General features: G+C 36.6%; 1 protein-coding gene across 1 annotated transcript; it reads right to left on the bottom strand.

The window, feature by feature from the left end:
- Positions 1–352: 352 nt before the first annotated feature.
- Positions 353–23804, bottom strand: LOC117324442 (uncharacterized secreted protein ARB_06907-like). Its single transcript, XM_033880295.1, is given in 16 exon segments — positions 353–1192; positions 1509–1538; positions 1540–1691; positions 2000–2080; positions 2316–2441; positions 3482–3580; positions 3948–4023; positions 4225–4332; positions 5937–6171; positions 8084–8232; positions 9146–9245; positions 9854–9980; positions 10445–10575; positions 10852–12077; positions 12983–13084; positions 23648–23804. Coding segments are annotated over 16 exon segments (2988 nt in total). The 5' UTR covers positions 23753–23804; the 3' UTR covers positions 353–1051.
- Positions 23805–23815: the final 11 nt, after the last annotated feature.

The following is a 23815-nucleotide window of genomic DNA, read 5'->3' as shown; positions in this document are numbered from 1 at the left end:
ATGTGTTGAATCCCTGGGCTTATCATAGGATATATAAGGTTATAAATTTGACTGATGTGAACTCAGATTAAATTAAGCTGATTGCCCTTCACTACATCTTCGCTAGCCAAGGCTTCTGATTACGTTACACTCCAGTTGGTGGAGTGTATGTAATCAGAAGCCTTGGCTAGCGAAGATGCCTTCACAACAGCAACCCATTAATTTGAGTGTTGTGATTCGTAAGAATTGTTTGAAGGTTTTGCCACATTTGTCAACTGTTACCTTAAATGTGGGGGAAGCTTATATATTTGGAAAAAAAACCTAGACAGTATTTCAAGAAAAGTTTCCACATAAAAATTACATAACAAAAAAGTACAAGAAATATTTTATTTTAAAATTGGAATGAGTTTAAAGTCAATCAATGACTCAGATTTAAAGATTATAGATAAAAGTATATGTAAATTGGCAGCAGTATTAAAAAGAACAATTCATTATCAATGAAAATGCAATAACTTAATTGAGAACATTACTTTATACCAAACACAGGTTAACCCATACCTGGGTACACAGGTAAACAAATACCTGAGTATCATTTTGACATGATTATCAACAACTTGTTTTGTTTATTTTGAACTATTTGCATACACTGATCACCAACATGCAAAGTTATTTGACCAATCCCCTGCCATGATGACTACTAAATTTTGTTTTTCAGTACAGCTATGATACACACACTCATGCCTATATTTGTTTTTAATACACTTTTCTGAGAACAAAGTACAGATGAATTAAATATGGAAATCCAAAGATTCAGATGTAACAATTATCCATATAATAACAAGAAGTATAAAGGATTAACCACAGAAAGGAATAATGTTGATAAAATGACATCACAGTCAATAATTCTAAGTTGTTGATTTCACAATAACAATGATAGTTAACAGTCAATATGCATAAATGTTTACAGTACACTGATAAAAATTGGTAATGATTGCGAAATTATTAATTGAGACAAATTACATAATGAGCAAACATCCAGAATATTTCTTATGATGGCACACAGTAGCCTGTCCTAGTAACGACATACACATGAAGACAGATCTGAGCGATAATCCCAATGATTTCCCCAGAAACCGGCACACAGAAAACCACCAGGTCCTTTCCATCCAAAGTCTGGTCCTGTCACCACATAGTCAGGCAGTAGATTGGAAAACTGTAAAGAAAACCACAGATCAGTGTTAGCCATTACAAGTATGGACGATCAGGTGGCACATTTGAAAAGCTATAAATTGTAACAAAACTGAGGATACATATCCTACATTTGAAAAGCTATAGATAATGCAATCAAACATATAGATAATTACTCTTTAACTATAATTCATCTGACAATAATACTGGGCCTCACCAAAGCCAACCCCTATTGACTATACATGTAGTTAATGCCAAATTCGCTCCTTTTAAGTCAGAACTTATGTATTGGGTTTGTTACAGTAAAGGCTAAACTCCTTTGTGTAAGAGTTCAGACTCACCGGTGATCTTGTCATGGGGGGAATGGTAGGGTGTGGCTAGAGAAACTATGTCCCTCAGGCCCTCTATAGAGTTTGCTAACAGTAACATCACCAGGCCATCCTTCCACGTCTTGTGTGGGGCAAGTGTCATCAGACCACTTCGAGGCTCCGTAAATTTACAATCTCCAAGCTTTATTGCTGAATCTGTACAGACAGACCAGGAAATCAGCTAATATCGTACAGAAACTACTAATATACTGTAAACGTACATATTGTAGTGGTCATCTTATTTTTAGCGAATTCCACAATGGAAGCATTCTGTTAAATTATGATTGCGCTAATTGTAATTTTTTAAACAAATAAAGCAGCAATATTACTTCAAAACAATAATCAGATGTACAACAAATCCTTTTCCCTGTTGTAGATAACTGTTTGAAAAGTATTTTGGAAAGAAACAAAATGCATCTGAATTACAACTTAATAACCAGCATTAAAGGAATAAAACTTCCAACCTGCTGCTGTTATGTCTGGGGGCAGTTCTGCTACTACCAGTGTATCAGAGGAGAGGCTTAAAACAATCACATTGTTTTCACCTAGAAAAAGATATTTCCACCGTAAACACATACATTTATCACCCTGAAGCATCTTTTTCACCTAAATAAGAGGAAAATATCCAGATGTATTGTCTGATTTTTTCTAAAATCATGCATTCTTATTCTTGAATAAATTCAATAAAATAAGTTTGGAAAAATTGATATTCTTTCTTACTATCATTTTTTAAATAATGAATTTGTAGTCGCAACTGAACAGGTTTAAAAGCAGACCAACCAATTGTTTTGTCGGTAACATCATTGAGTCTGACAATGGGAGCTGCCGTGTCCGAGGTTAGGAAGAACAGGTTAGAGATGTACACGGCCAGACTCTGGATCTCAATACCATACTCAGAGTTTGTATCTGTAAATATTAAACATTAATGATGACATACTCAGAATCTGTATCTGTAAATATTAAACACTATAATGATGCCATTTTGATAATTGATAATTGGACACTCATAATTGAATATTTACATTTACACTGCAGCCCCACTATATAACTTTACCAAGCTCACTTGGAAGTTATGAGTCCATAACTTCCAAATCTTTATTATGACATCATTAATATAGTGACATCATAATTGTCACATCGGCGATAACGAAAAATGGCTGTTGAAAAGGCTGTTCAGTCTTTGACGATAATAATTTGTTCATTCATCGTCGGAGCAAAATTCCTGGATATAGTCTTTAAAAATCGTTGTCAAATGTAAATATAAGCATTGAACTGCTTTTAGTTGGAAGTTATGGGCTGATGAATGCCCGCTTCATGTTGAATTTGCCTTTGTCCAGTCGGCATTCATCAGCCCATAACTTCCAACTGAAAGCAGTTCAATGCTTAATTGATTACCAATAACAATCAGTTTTATAGATTGGCTTAAGAGTACTTCAATATAAACTTGAGTTTATATAATGAATGGATCATATCTGTTTGAGAAAGATCAGAAAATGCCCTGTGTTGTAAATTCTTTAATCTAAAAATTAATTACAATTTTGGTATCAAATGATTGGTTTTATTTCTTTTTTTGACTGATATTCTATCATAATCAAAAGTATAATCTCCATTTATTTCACAAGAATTGTAAAACAACTTGTATCAACTTGAAATATATGAATCACTCCTTTTGGCACAGAAAGAAGCACACAAGGTGTCTTACTGAAAGTGGAAACTTAAGCTGGAGAGTTGATTCACATACCTTTTCTCATCTGATCCGGGAATCAAACCCCAGTTATATAATTACCTAGGTGAAAGGCGAGTGCATTACCACTACACTACAACCAAAACAAGCTGGGCTAATATAAAGATTTTATTAACATCATGTCAATTATATTGTTTTCTTTATTCCATACGGTTATATTCTGAAGATAAAAAGCAATGGACAGAGGACTTCCAATGATCACCTATAACAATAACAAATGGTCGTTCAGCAACACGTCTGGCAGGTCCATAAGTCACGGCCTTTCTCTCGCCCAAACCTCCATCACACAGCGCCCAATCACCTACAACGTTGGAAAATATTGATATACTAATTCTGAAACAGGGTAAAAAGAAAAATTCAACCACTTACATCTTCTACTCTTAGACTAGTATGGTATCAGAATCCTCAAAAACCACTTACAAATCTTAATCAACCACTGACTTTGAAAAATACAGTTAAATTTTATGACAATAGTTGTGTTTCACATACATCTCTATTTTTCTTATACAAGCAATATTGTAGAAAATTGAAAATAATGTAACATTGACATCTCATGAATTATCAATCCTTTGAAATTTTTTTTATTAAACAAGTTTGAAATTGTCTTCATACAGTTACTTCAGGGAGTTTTTTGACAAACATATCTCCAGATTATTTAATATCCTCACCTTTTTCATTGCAAACAAGAACACCATCAGTCTCAAACTTGTTTGTATCACCAATGCTCACAACTGAATCATCAACCTTCAAAAGAAACATGATCATTGACCTCTTCATATTTTATCAATATTCAGTCAGTATACATGTATCTTCATCAGTACAAACCAAATTCAAGATTTTTAGCATTACCTTGCATTCTAAATAAATTTAAACTTGTACAGGGAAATCACAGAAGGAATAACAACACCCTGACCTTTATCACCTTAATATTTTTTTTAATCTTACTTTGAGCATTTTGTTCTTCCAATCCATCTTTCTAATCTTTGGTTCCTTTATTACAAAAGATGCAATATTGGTTGTCTTTAGCAAAATTTGGTCATTCTTAGTAAATCCCTGAAAAATAACAGAAATGAATTTAACCTACAAACATTTGCTCAATATAGATGCTAAGTCTTCAAGTGAAAATTCGATTAGTAGGTTTGCAATATGCTAATAATCGGTGAGTGATACCAAATTATATATTGTATATTGGTAAGGATATCATCAAGGCTATCCATGAATTCAACCATCCTATCATGATTGTTCCATATGACAGCCATGTACTTGCCAATACACTAACATCATACATGAAACAAGTTAATTCAGCGAACTACAGTCCCCTACCTGATGTGAAATTATATGCCAAGAATGCATTTCATAATAGATAAGGTGACCCATACCCGAAGAATGAAGTTCCAATGACTATTGGTGCAGGATATGGCGCCCAGACAAACGTTAACATTAAAGACATACTTTTGACATTTGACACACTGCCTTACCTAGACGAGTCCATGCCCCTCAGTATAATAATGATGCTTTATTTGTAGAATGTAGCTCAATTACCGGTAATTGGTTAGGTACTGGCACATTGGTAACAAATTTGCCTTTCACCGAGGCGGCCAGGGTTTGATTCTCTGATCAGATGTGAAAAGGTATGAGGTCACCTGCCTGACCATGTGGGTTTTTCCTGGGATCTCTGGTTCCCTCCCACAGTAAGACCCTTCAATCCATGCCAACAAGCGTGATTAATTCAAGTTTATATAACTTTTTTCACAATTGTTGTAAAATAAATAAAGCTAACATTATAGTTACAAAACTATTCTCCCTTGAAGTCTCCCTACAACTTTTAACTACAACAATACATGTCCCCTATCTGCCCCCTCTAGCTATGGTCCTTTACACATGTCTGAAGTTTGATCAAATCCCTTAAGATGTGAAGCCTCTAGAGTGCTGACAAAGATTTCCTTAAAAATTGTAATGGTGACATCGGCCCAACAACCCTGATGCTCATATTTGTTCAAAATATTATGATAGTCTGAATTTTGATAAATATCCCTCGAAGGAACCCGCTAAAGTGATGAAAAGGATTTTCTGGAAAAAAGTAAGGGTAACCTTGACCTGAACCAAGCGATCTTGAAACTCAAACTTGTCTGAAAAATCATGGTTCTTAAAACTGGGTGAAGTTTTATCAAAATCCCTAAAGGAATGAAGCTGCTAAAGTTCAGACAAATGATTTTCTAAAAATAGTAACAGTGACCTTGACCTTGAACCAACAACCCTGGAACTTGAACTTGTCTGATATATTACAGTTCTTTGTAATTGAGTGAAGTTTGATCAAAATCCCATAAAGAATGAAGCCCCTAGAGCGCTGACAAACAGTGACTTTACATACAAAGGTACAAGACAGAGAGGAAGCTCAGGATCCAACAGGTTTCATCAGGGAACCAATATTATCTTACATAAACATGATTAAAATATGCTCCTTACATAAATCTAATCCCTTATAAATGTTTAAGTCATTTAAGGGATGAAGAATGGTATGTTGGTCCTGAATCAATGTACTGTCAAATATAAATATATTAAGAGAGGTATGGTATGTTATCCATACTAAAATTGATCACCACAAGATTAATACATGATAACCAGAAAGTACAAATGCTTTTATTTCCTGCCCTCACTTCTATTTTACTGAGGCGAAGGGGCGCCCTCTGTTGGATGATCTGTAAACCATTGAGGCCCTCCCCTAGGGCTGGGTTGTAGCAGGTGAACACAAACTTTTCCTCCTTCCTCCTATACTTGTTTTCTGTTGAGATGTCACAGCCATCACCATCACAGCTGCCATCTACCTTGGTTATATTATCTGTAAACTCCCTCAGTTGTTGGTCGTTCACCACTCCACCATCATTGGTCTCCCTGGCAATCAATTTGGATAAATACTGTAAAAATGACATGCAACTACCAATAAGCTGATTCCTGGTTTTAAGATTACCATTGAGGATTTTCATTGTCCTGGCCTACTTTGAGTAAGAGATTATACATGCATGAACTCCCTGGACTTATTACATGATATTTATCATTGCAGATGTCTCCAATAACCCGACCCACCATGTTTCCGCAGTACCCCTGTGTCCAAGTAAAACTCTCACCTACAATGTGTCCCCAGTACCCCCTGACCTACCATGTGCCCCCAGTACTCCCTGACCTACCGTGTGGTGTCCCCAGTACCCCCTGACCTACTATGTGTCCCCAGTAGTCCCCTGACCTACCATGTGTCCCCAGTAGTCCCTGACCTACCACGTGTTCCCAGTACCCCTGACCTACCATGTGTCCCCAGTACCCCCTGACCTACCATGTGTCCCCAGTACTCCCTGACCTACCATGTGTCCCCAGTACCCCCTGACCTACCATGTGTCCCCAGTACCCCCTGACCTACCATGTGTCCCCAGTACTCCCTGACCTACCATGTGTTCCCCAGTACCCCCTGACCTACCATGTGTCCCCAGTACCCCCTGACCTACCGTGTGTCCCCAGTACTCCCTGACCTACCATGTGTCCCCAGTACCCCCTGACCTACGGTGTGTTCCCAGTACTCCCTGACCTACCATGTGTCCCCAGTACCCCTGACCTACCATGTGTCCCCAGTACTCCCCTGACCTACCATGTGTCCCCAGTACCCCTGACCTACCATGTGTCCCCAGTACCCCCCTGACCTACCATGTGTCCCCAGTACTCCCTGACCTACCATGTGTCCCCAGTACCCCCTGACCTACCATGTGTCCCCAGTACCCCTGACCTACCATGTGTCCCCAGTACCCCCTGACCTACCATGTGTCCCCAGTACTCCCCTGACCTACCATGTGTCCCCAGTACTCCCTGACCTACCATGTGTCCCCAGTACTCCCTGACCTACCATGTGTCCCCAGTACCCCTGACCTACCATGTGTCCCCAGTACTCCCTGACCTACCATGTGTCCCCAGTACCCCTGACCTACCATGTGTCCCCAGTACTCCCTGACCTACCATGTGTCCCCAGTACCCCTGACCTACCATGTGTCCCCAGTACTCCCTGACCTACCATGTGTCCCCAGTACCCCCTGACCTACCATGTGTCCCCAGTACCCCTGACCTACCATGTGTCCCCAGTACCCCCTGACCTACCATGTGTCCCAGTACTCCCTGACCTACCATGTGTCCCCAGTACCCCCTGACCTACCATGTGTCTCCAGTACCCCTTACCTACCATGTGTCCCCAGTACCCCCTGACCTACCATGTGTCCCCAGTACTCCCTGACCTACCATGTGTCCCCCAGTACCCCTGACCTACCATGTGTCCCCAGTACCCCCTGACCTACCATGTGTCCCAGTACTCCCTGACCTACCATGGTCTCCAGACCCCTGACCTACCATGTGTCCCCAGTACTCCCTGACCTACCATGTGTCCCCAGTAACCCCTGACCTACCATGTGTCCCCAGTACCCCCTGACCTACCATGTGTCCCCAGTACCCCCTGACCTACCATGTATCCCCAGTACCCCCTGACCTACCATGTGTCCCCAGTACTCCCTGACCTACCATGTGTCCCCAGTACCCCCTGACCTACCATGTGTCCCCAGTACCCCCTGACCTACCATGTATCCCCAGTACCCCCTGACCTACCATGTGTCCCCAGTACTCCCTGACCTACCATGTGTCCCCAGTAACCCCTTGACCGACCATGTGTCCCCAGTACTCCCTGACCTACCATGTGTCCCCAGTACCCCCTGACCTACCATGTGTCCCCAGTACTCCCTGATCTACCATGTGTCCCCAGTACCCCCTGACCTACCATGTGTCCCACCACCAGTGCTCCTTGTCTGGCAGTTCTGTATAGTTGACCATGACCTGTATCTCTTTCAACAGTCGGTACATTCTCCTCATGAAGAAGGGATGAACAGTGCGATCATTCGCACCAATTCTGGTAAATACAGGAATGTCCTAAAACAATGAATTCATGTTACTGCAGATATGTTTTTTGTGTTGAAATCAAATACAGTATTCTTTGCTTCTCAATAAAATAGTAATATTTCACTCTTAAGGTGAATAGGGTTCATGTTTTTTACTTGAGCTACGCACTTGACAGAAACATTCATCTGATATTATTATTAGGTATTCATCAAAATAAAAAAAATCATCCACATACATTTTTATCAAAATTTCCCTTAGAGAACTATATTTAGAATATGCAACTAGAGATCGATTTTTCTGTGAACAAAACATTTATCTCCCCTTCTCCCTTAACATGCATTGATTTTTTTGTGTTTTTGCACTCCATCGACCTTTGACCTGTAGGTCAAGGTCACACTACTCTTTGTCAGTTGAGTGCTAAAGGTATAAAGCAACTTTCATTAGAATTAGTTAAATGTTGCTGGTAAAGAAATTATTAGAAAAAATGCACTTTGACCTTTGACCATGAGATTAAGGTTAAAGTGACCATGCTGCAGTACATTGCACATTGGCTACAGTAATGCAAGTTTTGTCAAGATATCTTCAACAATTTAAAAGTTATGGCCTGGACAAAACTCACACTAACTTGACCTTTGGAGATTATTGGAAAAATCAGCACTTATTTGACCTTTGACCTTGAGGTGAAGATCACAGTGATCTACAGCAGTGCACTGCACATCATCTTTAGAGGATGCAACAACATATCTTCAAATAAATAGAAAGTTTGGCCTGGACAAGACAAAATTGCAGAAGAAGAACTGTTATACAATATATGTATGTCGCCCTGCATTCAAAGGGGAAACATAATTAGCACATTTGGTAAGTGAGATGTTTTAATTATGAAAAGTGTATGTAACTGCTAAAATATATAATGCACAGGACTTAAATCAGATAAGCTAATTACCTGTAAGTTGGTGATATGTCTATCAGCATCATTCTCCGCTATACAGGCCTCCATCACTGATTTGGTGGCAGGATCTACATGACTTGTGGCCAAATCATGTCTGTAACAGTATAAAACATACACAATATCTCCACCATAACTGTTTAATTAGTAGGATTGTAAGCCAATGTTAAATTATATGAAAACATGGTCTCATTATTGTACAATAATTCCTATCTACAAAACATCATTTCTGAAGTGACAATAAAACAATATTTATAATACTGTTTTGACTCAATAAGTCACTACTTTTTTCTGGGGAAACAGGATGGGTGCCATCAAGTAAAACCTGAAGAAAGGAAATATATTTCCTTGCTATTATTCCAATACATGTAGAATCTTTTAACCAAAGACTATTCCAGATAAATGTAAAACAAATCTATCTTTAAGATAAGTATAGGTATAGCCTCATTCTGTTCCTTCACTTATTTTTGATCAGCAATAATACAATGTAAGATAAGTTACTGATGATGTTCCTGCAATCAAACCTCTATGAGTCGAACTTTGTTGATATCATAATTTTCTCGCTGTATTGAACTTTTTGCTTGATCCTGAATTTTCTCACAATATGTATGATTCAAATGTTTACAAATCAAAGTTTTCCATGTACCGAATTTTTTCATTCAAACTATGACAATATGATTTATTCATTTTCATTCCATAACAAACCTAAAGAAAAGATTGCTGTCTCCATATTCCTCCTTCTTAATCCACCCCGCAAGTGATACCAATCCGAGGGCTCGGTCAGGGAAGTGTGTAGCTAGGTGCCACGCACCATGTCCTCCCATTGAATGACCTAGACAGTAAAATTTATGATGTGAACATGGTCAATATATATAACTTAGTGACAACAACGCAAATGTTTGGTTAGGAATGTCCTTCCCAGTCCACTAAATAATAATATAAAACATATACATAGCACACTATCTAATTTGGAAAATTACTCTAATGCACGTCACATTACATCATATTACACAATGTAAAGGACATATAAACATACATTTTGTATATCAACTCCAGCAAATAGGTAATAAAATGTACAGGACAACTGCATCAGGGTCTAAAAAGTAGACATATTAATAGGTGAATTTTGATCTCCTTAAATTTAACCATCTTCAAAATTCTGACCAGTCGCCTCACCTGTTTAGGCAGCTAGGTTACCACAGCCAGCAACAACAGACATTTTTGGTAGACTAGGAACATGTAATCTAACACTATAAATTTCCATCCAATTATCCAGACCTTTTCCAAGGTACTTACCTGCAAACAGTACCTTAGAGTTGTCTGCCTTGTCAGAGATCCAGTCACTGGAGTGAGTCAGCGATACCAGTCTGTCCAAGGCAGTCATAGCTGTGAGACTGCCAGGCCCCTCCCAGTTATGGGCACCATGTCTATAGCCATCATATATATATTGTCATCAAGTGAATCAGTGTTTGATATATAAAATCAATCTACTTTCCACATTAAGCATCGAGAATCAAGAAAGATAGCATACTTAGGTACAGTCTATAAATGAGATCCAGCAAAACTTCATTATTTCACTGCTCATGATATTCCATAAAGCACTAACTTACAAAAGGATATTGCTGATAGAATATTAAAATATGACATGAAATGAAGCCACTACTTGATATTGGAAGAAATAAATTGATGACATAAAGACATACCGTGTTGGAGCCAGCAGCCAAGCATGTGGAATCCCAAATACATATTCTCCGTTCCTCATTACCTTGTAGCTGTCCGCCTGATTCTGCGGTGGGACTGTGGTACCGTGTAATGTAAGAACGGTAGGACAGGTGGTGCCCCCACATCCCACAATTGGGGCAATGGCCGCTGCATGCTGTACAGATCCATCATGGTCTAAAAAGGTAAACAGGAAGGACTCTCCAGGCTTCCTACAGCGGAGATTAATTTGGAAGGGCATGGTTCCTGCAGATGTTGTAATGGATAGGATCATGTTTATAGTAGAACACTTTGTAAGCAATATGTCATTATCTGCAGTCTCCAACGAAAACAGAATCGGAATTGTCTGACCTGGAGCAATACTGACAGAATGTAGCAAATAACTTTTCAATTTATTTCCATCTGATTGGTCAGTCACAGTTACCTTGGAAACACGAACCCATTTTGTATGATGATGATTTGTCACTGGAAGTGCAACATGTTTACCAAATAAGTGACCATTAACAAGATCTGGAAGGTAGTGAGGAGTGAGCACTTCAAAACTTGATGGTGGTATCTTTATAGAGCACTTAAAATTTGCAGCTACTTTAGAGCGTAGACGAATGTAGATGGTATGGATACCCTGTGAGAGGTGGGTTGTGGTCCAGAACACATCTCTACGGTACACATCACCCGTCAGTGGTCTGCCATCAATGTAAAAGGTGTGGACATCCAAACACTGGAACACTACCATCTGGTCTTTCTCATTCACAGCAAACTCCCCTACCACCCACCCCTGCCATTCTGTAATCCCCATGGAACTAAGGGAGTTTACCAGGTCATTCCAATTTACTTGGGGACTAATTTTAATGGTTTCGCCATTATAAGTCTGCTTGAAGGTCTTCCACTGAATTTCTCCTTTGGGTACCAACTCTGAGAAAAATCTAACATTTTTGTTGTTTCTTTTTTTGGAAACTTCAAAAATACCACCGAATGGTTCCATTGGATCACCATCAAGCTCCATTTTTCCAATGACAAATGGCCCAATAAAATCCCATGAGGTAACAAATGGGCTGACCTTCCCTGAGAGTTTTGATGCATATCTGAAGCAGGAGACTGCTTGAGATGACTGTCCTTTCCTCTGGTACAGCATACCAAGGGCAGACCACTGAAATCCATCATTTTCCTTGGTATCCAGAGCAATTAGTATACATGAAATTGCTTGGTCAATCTGTGATAAATTAAGAAACTGGTAAACATGTATCAATACTGATCCTGTCATATTCATTTTGGTACACACACAGGGGCTTGACACATTCCTTTGACAGAGAATGAAATATCTAACCCCAGGGTCCGACCCTCAGATCACTTATTATTGTTCTAGGGTTCAGATCCTTGGGTTAATGTATTTCATTCTGGGTCATAGGAATGTGTCAAATCCCTGTGTGTAGAGGGGTTCTAATAACAACATAGCTCAGGTTCGTAACTTATTAAATAACCACTGTGATGCCTGGCCTATGCTATGATTGGTACCCCTTTACTTGCATTTACATATTTGGTAGTATATCTTTGATACATTTCTTACTAGAATTTGTTACCTTTGTTGTTTGAGGTGATTAATCAGTTGAGGGCTGATATTCTGTAACAAAATCTTGTTTTAGGTTTAGCTGAGAATGAGAAGTTACAGATTGACAGCCCTAGACTGAGAAGATCGCGAAGACATATGGATAATGGATTATTTTTCTCTTACATGATTGCATCAAATCTATGTAAAAAATATATGAACTATTACTATTTAAATCAAGCACCTTTTAATGTTGACAGGAGCCATTATAAGACAAAGATATGAAAAGACACCAAATGTTTATCTATAGGTTAGTGGATTGAGATGTTACATCTACTGTAATTAATATTACATTTGCTGTCCACCTTAAAAGGTTAATACTTTACATCTAGTGTAATAAATATTACCTCTGCTGTCCACCTTAAACAGTTAATACTTTACATCTAGTGTAATAAATATTACCTCTGCTGTCCACCTTAAACGGTTAATACTTTACATCTAGTGTAATAAATAATACCTCTGCTGTCCATTTTAAACGGTTAATACTTTACATCTAGTGTAATTAATAATACCTCTGCTGTCCACCTTAAACGGTTTATACTGTTAGGTGTTATCTTTTTAGGACAAGCGGCTGTAAACTTCTTCTTTTCTTTGTCGAAAAATTCTTTTACATCCTGAAAAGGAAAACACATTGAAAGTTAAACAAGAGGCCCAGAGGGCCTGTATCGCTCACCTGGTTTCATGATATATGAAACAAGAACTATGCTTAAGTATATTTGCCACTGGTATTGCTATGTCAGTATATCATAGGCATTTCATATGGTTACATGAACATTGTTTTTATTGTAATTCTAAAAATGTCAATTTAGCCAAATTGATCCCTTTTGGCCCCCCGGGGGTCAGCCCCACCAATTGTACAATTTTGAATCTCTACCTCAAGGGGATGCTACCAGGCGAATATGAGCGATATATATTAATCCATTGCTTAGTTTCAGAGAAGAAGTTGTTTATATCAATTTAGGCAAATTGACCCCTTCTGGCCCGCCCCTCAGCCCTCAGGGGGGTCAGCCCTATCATTTGTACAATTTTGAATCCCTACCCCAAGGGGATATTACCAGTCAAATATGTGAGATATCCATTGCTTAGTTTCAGAGGAGAAGTTGTTTATATCAATTTAGCCAAATTGACCCTGTTTGGCCCCGCCCCTCAGCGCCCCGGGGTGTCAGCCCCACCACTTATACAATTTTGAGTTCCCACTCAATGGTGATGCTACCAGGCAAATATGAGCGATATCCATTGCTCAGTTTCAGAGAAGAAGTCGTTTATATCAATAGAGCCCAATTGACCACATTTGGCCCCACCCCTCAGGCCCCTGGGGGGTCAGCCCCATCATTTGTACAATTTTGAATTCCCACCACATAGTGATGCTACCAGGCAAATATGAGCCATATCCAATGCTCGGTTTCAGAGAAGAAGTCGTTTATATCAATATAGCCCGATTGACCTCATTTGGCCCCGCCCCAGAGGCCCCCAGGGGGTCAGCCCCATCATTTGTACAATTTTGAATCCCCACCCCATAGTGATGCTACCAAGCAAATATGAGCGATATCCATTGCTCGGTTTCAGAGAAGAAGTCGTTTATATCAAAATAGCTAAATTGACCCCTTTACGCCCCGCCCCAGAGGCCCCCAGGGGATCAGCCCCATCATTTGTACAATTTTGAGTCCCCTACCCATGGGGATGCTTCTGACCAAATTTGGTGAAATTCCAATCAGCGGTTATGAAGAAGAAGTCAAATAATTCAATTGTTGACGGACGGACGGACGGACGGACGGACGACAGACGGACGACAGACGGACGACGGACGGACGGACGACGGACGCCACGGTATGGCATAAGCTCACCTTGGTCCTTCGGACCAGGTGAGCTAATAATTAAAGATGACTAAAACGTTAAATAGGTAGAGATGACTGAAAACATTGGAAGGAAGAAATTACTATAATGTTAAATAGGAAGAGATGACTAAAACGTTCAATAGGTAGAGATGACTATAACATTCAATAGGAAGAGATGACTATAACATTCAATAGGAAGAGATGACTAAAACGTTCAATAGGAAGAGATGACTATAATGTTCAATAGGAAGAGATGACTATAATGTTCAATAGGAAGAGATGACTAAAACGTTCAATAGGAAGAGATGACTATAATGTTCAATAGGAAGAGATGACTATCATGTTCAATAGGAAGAGATGACTAAAACGTTCAATAGGAAGAGATGACTAAAACGTTCAATAGGTAGAGATGACTAAAACGTTCAATAGGAAGAGATGACTATAATGTTAAATAGGAAGAGATGACTAAAACGTTCAATAGGAAGAGATGACTAAAACGTTCAATAGGAAGAGATGACTATAATGTTCAATAGGTAGAGATGACTATAATGTTCAATAGGAAGAGATTACTATAATGTTCAATAGGAAGAGATGACTATAATGTTCAATAGGTAGAGATGACAGTAACATTCAATAGGTAGAGATGACTATAACATTCAATAGGTAGAGATGACTGTAACATTCAATAGGCAGAGATGACTATAACGTTCAATAGGTAGAGATGACTATAACGTTCAATAGGTAGAGATGACTATAATGTTCAATAGGTAGAGATGACAGTAACATTCAATAGGTAGAGATGACTATAACATTCAATAGGCAGAGATGACAGTAACATTCAATAGGTAGAGATGACTATAACATTCAATAGGTAGAGATGACTATAATGTTCAATAGGTAGAGATGACTATAATGTTCAATAGGTAGAGATGACTATAATGTTCAATAGGTAGAGATGACTATAACGTTCAATAGGTAGAAATGACTATAATGTTCAATAGGTAGAGATGACTATAACATTCAATAGGTAGAGATGACTATAATGTTCAATAGGAAGAAATTACTATAATGTTCAATAGGAAAAGATGACTATAATGTTCAATAGGAAGAGATGACTATAATGTTCAATAGGTAGAGATGACTATAATGTTAAATAGGTAGAGATGACTAAAATGTTCAATAGGAAAAGATGACTATAATGTTCAATAGGAAGAGATGACTATAATGTTCAATAGGTAGAGATGACTATAATGTTCAATAGGTAGAGATGACTATAATGTTCAATAGGAAGAGATGACTATAATGTTCAATAGGCAGAGATGACTATAATGTTCAATAGGAAGAGATGACTATAATGTTCAATAGGCAGAGATGACTATAATGTTCAATAGGAAGAGATGACTATAATGTTCAATAGGTAGAGATGACTGTAACATTCAATACGTAGATGACTGTAACATTCAATAGGTAGAGGTGACTATAACATTCAATAGGTAGAGATGACAGTAACATTAAATAGGTAGAGATGACTATAACATTCAATAGGTAGAGATGACAGTAACATTCAATAGGTAGAGATGACTATAACGTTCAATAGGTAGAGATGACTATAATGTTCAATAGGAAGAGATTACTATAATGTTCAATAGGTAGAGATGACTATAATGTTCAATAGGTAGAAATGACAGTAACATTCAATAGGTAGAAATGACAGTAACATTCAATAGGTAGAAATGACAGTAACATTAAATAGGTAGAGATGACTGTAACATTAAATAGGTAGAGATGACAGTAACATTCAATAGGTAGAAATGACAGTAACATTCAATAGGTAGAAATGACAGTAACATTCAATAGGTAGAGATGACAGTAACATTCAATAGGAAGAGATGACTATTATGTTCAATACGTAGATGACTGTAACATTCAATAGGTAGAAATGACAGTAACATTCAATAGGTAGAAATGACAGTAACATTCAATAGGTAGAAATGACAGTAACATTAAATAGGTAGAGATGACTATAACATTCAATAGGTAGAGATGACTATAACGTTCAATAGGTAGAGATGACTATAATGTTCAATAGGTAGAGATGACAGTAACATTCAATACGTAGAGATGACAGTAACATTCAATAGGTAGAGATGACAGTAACATTCAATAGGTAGAGATGACAGTAACATTCAATAGGTAGAGATGACAGTAACATTCAATAGGTAGAGATGACTGTAACATTAAATAGGTAGAGATGACAGTAACATTCAATAGGTAGAGATGACAGTAACATTCAATAGGTAGAGATGACAGTAACATTCAATAGGTAGAGATGACTGTAACATTCAATAGGTAGAGATGACAGTAACATTCAATAGGTAGAGATGACTGTAACATTCAATAGGTAGAGATGACTATAACATTCAATAGGTAGAGATGACTATAACATTCAATAGGTAGAGATGACAGTAACATTCAATAGGTAGAGATGACAGTAACATTCAATAGGTAGAGATGACTATAACATTCAATAGGTAGAGATGACAGTAACATTCAATAGGTAGAGATGACAGTAACATTCAATACGTAGATGACTGTAACATTAAATAGGTAGAGATGACAGTAACATTCAATAGGTAGAGATGACTATAACATTCAATAGGTAGAGATGACTATAACATTCAATAGGTAGAGATGACAGTAACATTAAATAGGTAGAGATGACAGTAACATTCAATACGTAGATGACAGTAACATTCAACAGGTAGAGATGACTATAACGTTCAATAGGTAGAGATGACTATAACATTCAATAGGTAGAGATGACTGTAACATTCAATAGGTAGAGATGACAGTAACATTCAATAGGTAGAGATGACTGTAACATTCAATAGGTAGAGATGACAGTAACATTCAATAGGTAGAGATGACTGTAACATTCAATAGGTAGAGATGACAGTAACATTCAATACGTAGATGACTGTAACATTAAATAGGTAGAGATGACTGTAACATTAAATAGGTAGAGATGACAGTAACATTCAATAGGTAGAGATGACTATAACATTCAATAGGAAGAGATGACTATAACATTCAATAGGAAGAGATGACTAAAACGTTCAATAGGAAGAGATGACTATAATGTTCAATAGGAAGAGATGACTATAATGTTCAATAGGAAGAGATGACTAAAACGTTCAATAGGAAGAGATGACTATAATGTTCAATAGGAAGAGATGACTATCATGTTCAATAGGAAGAGATGACTAAAACGTTCAATAGGAAGAGATGACTATAATGTTCAATAGGTAGAGATGACTATAATGTTCAATAGGAAGAGATTACTATAATGTTCAATAGGAAGAGATGACTATAATGTTCAATAGGTAGAGATGACAGTAACATTCAATAGGTAGAGATGACTATAACATTCAATAGGTAGAGATGACTGTAACATTCAATAGGCAGAGATGACTATAACGTTCAATAGGTAGAGATGACTATAACGTTCAATAGGTAGAGATGACTATAATGTTCAATAGGTAGAGATGACAGTAACATTCAATACGTAGAGATGACTATAACATTCAATAGGCAGAGATGACAGTAACATTCAATAGGTAGAGATGACTATAACATTCAATAGGTAGAGATGACTATAATGTTCAATAGGTAGAGATGACTATAATGTTCAATAGGTAGAGATGACTATAATGTTCAATAGGTAGAGATGACTATAACGTTCAATAGGTAGAAATGACTATAATGTTCAATAGGTAGAGATGACTATAACATTCAATAGGTAGAGATGACTATAATGTTCAATAGGAAGAAATTACTATAATGTTCAATAGGAAAAGATGACTATAATGTTCAATAGGAAGAGATGACTATAATGTTCAATAGGTAGAGATGACTATAATGTTAAATAGGTAGAGATGACTAAAATGTTCAATAGGAAAAGATGACTATAATGCTCAATAGGAAGAGATGACTATAATGTTCAATAGGTAGAGATGACTATAATGTTCAATAGGTAGAGATGACTATAATGTTCAATAGGAAGAGATGACTATAATGTTCAATAGGCAGAGATGACTATAATGTTCAATAGGAAGAGATGACTATAATGTTCAATAGGTAGAGATGACTATAATGTTAAATAGGTAGAGATGACTATAATGTTCAATAGGAAAAGATGACTATAATGTTCAATAGGCAGAGATGACTATAATGTTCAATAGGAAGAGATGACTATAATGTTCAATAGGTAGAGATGACAGTAACATTCAATAGGTAGAGGTGACTATAACATTCAATAGGTAGAGATGACTATAATGTTCAATAGGTAGAGATGACTATAATGTTCAATAGGTAGAAATGACAGTAACATTCAATAGGTAGAAATGACAGTAACATTCAATAGGTAGAAATGACAGTAACATTAAATAGGTAGAGATGACTATAACATTAAATAGGTAGAGATGACTATAACGTTCAATAGGTAGAGATGACTATAATGTTCAATAGGTAGAGATGACAGTAACATTCAATACGTAGATGACTGTAACATTAAATAGGTAGAGATGACAGTAACATTCAATAGGTAGAGATGACAGTAACATTCAATAGGTAGAGATGACTATAACATTCAATAGGTAGAGATGACTATAACATTCAATAGGTAGAGATGACAGTAACATTCAATAGGTAGAGATGACTATAACATTCAATAGGTAGAGATGACTGTAACATTCAATAGGTAGAGATGACTATAACATTAAATAGGTAGAAATGACAGTAACATTCAATAGGTAGAGATGACTGTAACATTCAATAGGTAGAGATGACTATAACATTCAATAGGTAGAGATGACAGTAACATTCAATAGGTAGAGATGACTATAACATTCAATAGGTAGAGATGACAGTAACATTCAATAGGTAGAGATGACAGTAACATTCAATACGTAGATGACTGTAACATTAAATAGGTAGAGATGACAGTAACATTCAATAGGTAGAGATGACTATAACATTCAATAGGTAGAGATGACTATAACATTCAATAGGTAGAGATGACTATAACATTCAATAGGTAGAAATGACAGTAACATTCAATAGGTAGAGATGACTGTAACATTCAATAGGTAGAGATGACTATAACATTCAATAGGTAGAGATGACAGTAACATTCAATAGGTAGAGATGACTATAACATTCAATAGGTAGAGATGACAGTAACATTCAATAGGTAGAGATGACAGTAACATTCAATACGTAGATGACTGTAACATTAAATAGGTAGAGATGACAGTAACATTCAATAGGTAGAGATGACTATAACATTCAATAGGTAGAGATGACTATAACATTCAATAGGTAGAGATGACTATAACATTCAATAGGTAGAGATGACTGTAACATTCAATAGGTAGAGATGACAGTAACATTCAATAGGTAGAGATGACTATAACATTCAATAGGTAGAGATGACTATAACATTCAATAGGTAGAGATGACTGTAACATTCAATAGGTAGAGATGACTATAACATTCAATACGTAGAAATGACTATAACATTCAATACGTAGATGACTGTAACATTAAATAGGTAGAGATGACTGTAACATTCAAGAGGTAGAGATGACAGTAACATTCAATACGTAGAGATGACTGTAACATTAAATAGGTAGAGATGACAGTAACATTCAATACGTAGAGATGACAGTAACATTCAATACGTAGAGATGACTGTAACATTAAATAGGTAGAGATGACAGTAACATTCAATACGTAGAGATGACAGTAACATTCAATACGTAGAGATGACTGTAACATTAAATAGGTAGAGATGACAGTAACATTCAATAGGTAGAGATGACTATAACATTCAATACGTAGATGACTGTAACATTAAATAGGTAGAGATGACTGTAACATTAAATACGTAGAGATGACTATAACATTCAATAGGTAGAGATGACAGTAACATTCAATACGTAGAGATGACAGTAACATTCAATAGGTAGAGATGACTATAACATTCAATAGGTAGAGATGACTGTAACATTCAATACGTAGAGATGACTGTAACATTCAATACGTAGAGATGACTATAACATTCAATAGGTAGAGATGACTGTAACATTCAATAGGTAGAGATGACTGTAACATTCAATAGGTAGAGATGACTATAACATTCAATACGTAGAGATGACAGTAACATTCAATAGGTAGAGATGACTGTAACATTCAATACGTAGAGATGACTGTAACATTCAATAGGTAGAGATGACAGTAACATTCAATAGGTAGAGATGACAGTAACATTCAATAGGTAGAGATGACTATAATGTTCAATAGGTAGAGATGACTATAACATTAAATAGGTAGAGATGACTGTAACATTAAATAGGTAGAGATGACAGTAACATTCAATAGGTAGAGATGACTATAACATTCAATAGGCAGAGATGACTATAACATTCAATAGGTAGAGATGACTATAATGTTCAATAGGTAGAGATGACTATAACATTAAATAGGTAGAGATGACTGTAACATTCAATAGGTAGAGATGACTATAACATTAAATAGGTAGAGATGACTGTAACATTCAATAGGTAGAGATGACTATAACATTCAATAGGTAGAGATGACTATAACATTAAATAGGTAGAGATGACAGTAACATTCAATAGGTAGAGATGACAGTAACATTCAATAAGTAGAGATGACTATAACGTTCAATAGGTAGAGATGACTATAACGTTCAACAGGTAGAGATGACTATAATGTTCAACAGGTAGAGATGACTATAATGTTCAATAGGTAGAGATGACAGTAACATTCAATAGGTAGAGATGACAGTAACATTCAATAAGTAGAGATGACTGTAACATTCAATAGGTAGAGATGACTATAACGTTCAACAGGTAGAGATGACTATAATGTTCAACAGGTAGAGATGACTATAATGTTCAATAGGTAGAAATGACAGTAACATTCAATAGGTAGAGATGACTGTAACATTCAATAGGAAGAGATGACTATTATGTTCAATAGGTAGAGATGACTATAATGTTCAATAGGTAGAGATGACAGTAACATTCAATAGGTAGAGATGACTGTAACATTCAATAGGAAGAGATGACTATTATGTTCAACAGGTAGAGATGACTATAATGTTCAACAGGTAGAGATGACTATAATGTTCAATAGGTAGAAATGACAGTAACATTCAATAGGTAGAGATGACTGTAACATTCAATAGGAAGAGATGACTATTATGTTCAATAGGTAGAGATGACTATAATGTTCAATAGGTAGAGATGACTATAACATTCAATAGGCAGAGATGACTGTAACATTTAATAGGTAGAGATGACTGTAACATTCAATAGGTAGAGATGACTATAACATTCAATAGGCAGAGATGACTATAATGTTCAATAGGTAGAGATGACTATAACATTCAATAGGTAGAGATGACTATAACATTCAATAGGCAGAGATGACTATAACATTCAATAGGTAGAGATGACTATAATGTTCAATAGGTAGAGATGACTATAACATTAAATAGGTAGAGATGACTGTAACATTCAATAGGTAGAGATGACTATAACATTAAATAGGTAGAGATGACTGTAACATTCAATAGGTAGAGATGACTATAACATTCAATAGGTAGAGATGACTATAACATTAAATAGGTAGAGATGACAGTAACATTCAATAGGTAGAGATGACAGTAACATTCAATAAGTAGAGATGACTATAACGTTCAATAGGTAGAGATGACTATAACGTTCAACAGGTAGAGATGACTATAATGTTCAACAGGTAGAGATGACTATAATGTTCAATAGGTAGAGATGACAGTAACATTCAATAGGTAGAGATGACAGTAACATTCAATAAGTAGAGATGACTGTAACATTCAATAGGTAGAGATGACTATAACGTTCAACAGGTAGAGATGACTATAATGTTCAACAGGTAGAGATGACTATAATGTTCAATAGGTAGAGATGACAGTAACATTCAATAGGTAGAGATGACTGTAACATTCAATAGGAAGAGATGACTATTATGTTCAACAGGTAGAGATGACTATAATGTTCAACAGGTAGAGATGACTATAATGTTCAATAGGTAGAGATGACAGTAACATTCAATAGGTAGAGATGACTGTAACATTCAATAGGAAGAGATGACTATTATGTTCAATAGGTAGAGATGACTATAATGTTCAATAGGTAGAGATGACTATAACATTCAATAGGCAGAGATGACTATAATGTTCAATAGGTAGAGATGACTATAACGTTCAATAGGTAGAGATGACTATAACGTTCAATAGGTAGAGATGACTATAACATTCAATAGGTAGAGATGACTATAACGTTCAATAGGTAGAGATGACTATAACATTCAATAGGTAGAGATGACTATAACATTCAATAGGCAGAGATGACTATAATGTTCAATAGGTAGAGATGACTATAACGTTCAATAGGTAGAGATGACTATAATGTTCAACAGGTAGAGATGACTATAACTTTCAACAGGTAGAAATGACTATAACATTCAATATTTAAAGATGACATTAACATTCAATAGGTAGAGATGACTGTAACATTCAATACGTAGAGATGACTATAACATTCAATACGTAGAGATGACTATAACGTTAAATAGGTAGAGATGACCATAAACACATCTTGCTGGGAAGTTTGGCTTTAACAGATAAAGTGTTTGAAATTGAAAGTTCATTAGAATCAAAATTGTGCTTCACATCCCATCCCTATACTATTTCTTTAGAATATTATGGATCAAAACTTCTAAAAAGAGGAAGGATTAATTGTGTATTAGTCACTTTTTGTGTCTTAACTATACCAAATATGACATGTACATGTATCTGCTGTCCAGGTCAACTGTTTCTGAGCTATTTATTTCCGCCATAACATGTTGATTTCTGATCTGCTTAAAGCATTTGATATGGCCTTGCTGGTTCACTAGGCTCCAGTTTAGTGATAGACACCTCTTTGTAGTCTTTTTGAGAGTTAAGTATGAACTTGGTATCAACCTGGATCTTGTTATATTGAAAGGGTCCTAGATCACTGTGGTTGTAATCTGACGGCCTAGGGACAGGGCACACAAGAAAGAGTTATATAATAAATACAATATTCAATATAATACTTTTCAAATACAGACGCACAAGGTTTTAAATGCAAAGTAATTAGTAACGTTATGTTATAGACAATGTGTCAGTCGTCATCATCATCATGAGTCTGAACTGAACAGATACATTTGTAGATTTTTGTTCAGTTTACTTACGAAACTGTCTTTCTTTTTCGATATTGAATATTGAATAAATGCAGTTAAAAACACGAAAGCAAATAATGTAGTTTTCATCTTCGGTATTGTTGTTTGACTTGACATCTTGATATGCCAGCCAGTCTACAGGCCGTAGTAGAGCCCTAGCAGAACCCTAGCAGACCACAT

This window comes from Pecten maximus, chromosome 3 (genome assembly GCF_902652985.1).
Source record: "Pecten maximus chromosome 3, xPecMax1.1, whole genome shotgun sequence".
NCBI lineage: Eukaryota > Metazoa > Mollusca > Bivalvia > Pectinida > Pectinidae > Pecten > Pecten maximus.
This window is presented reverse-complemented; position numbering and strand designations above follow the sequence as displayed.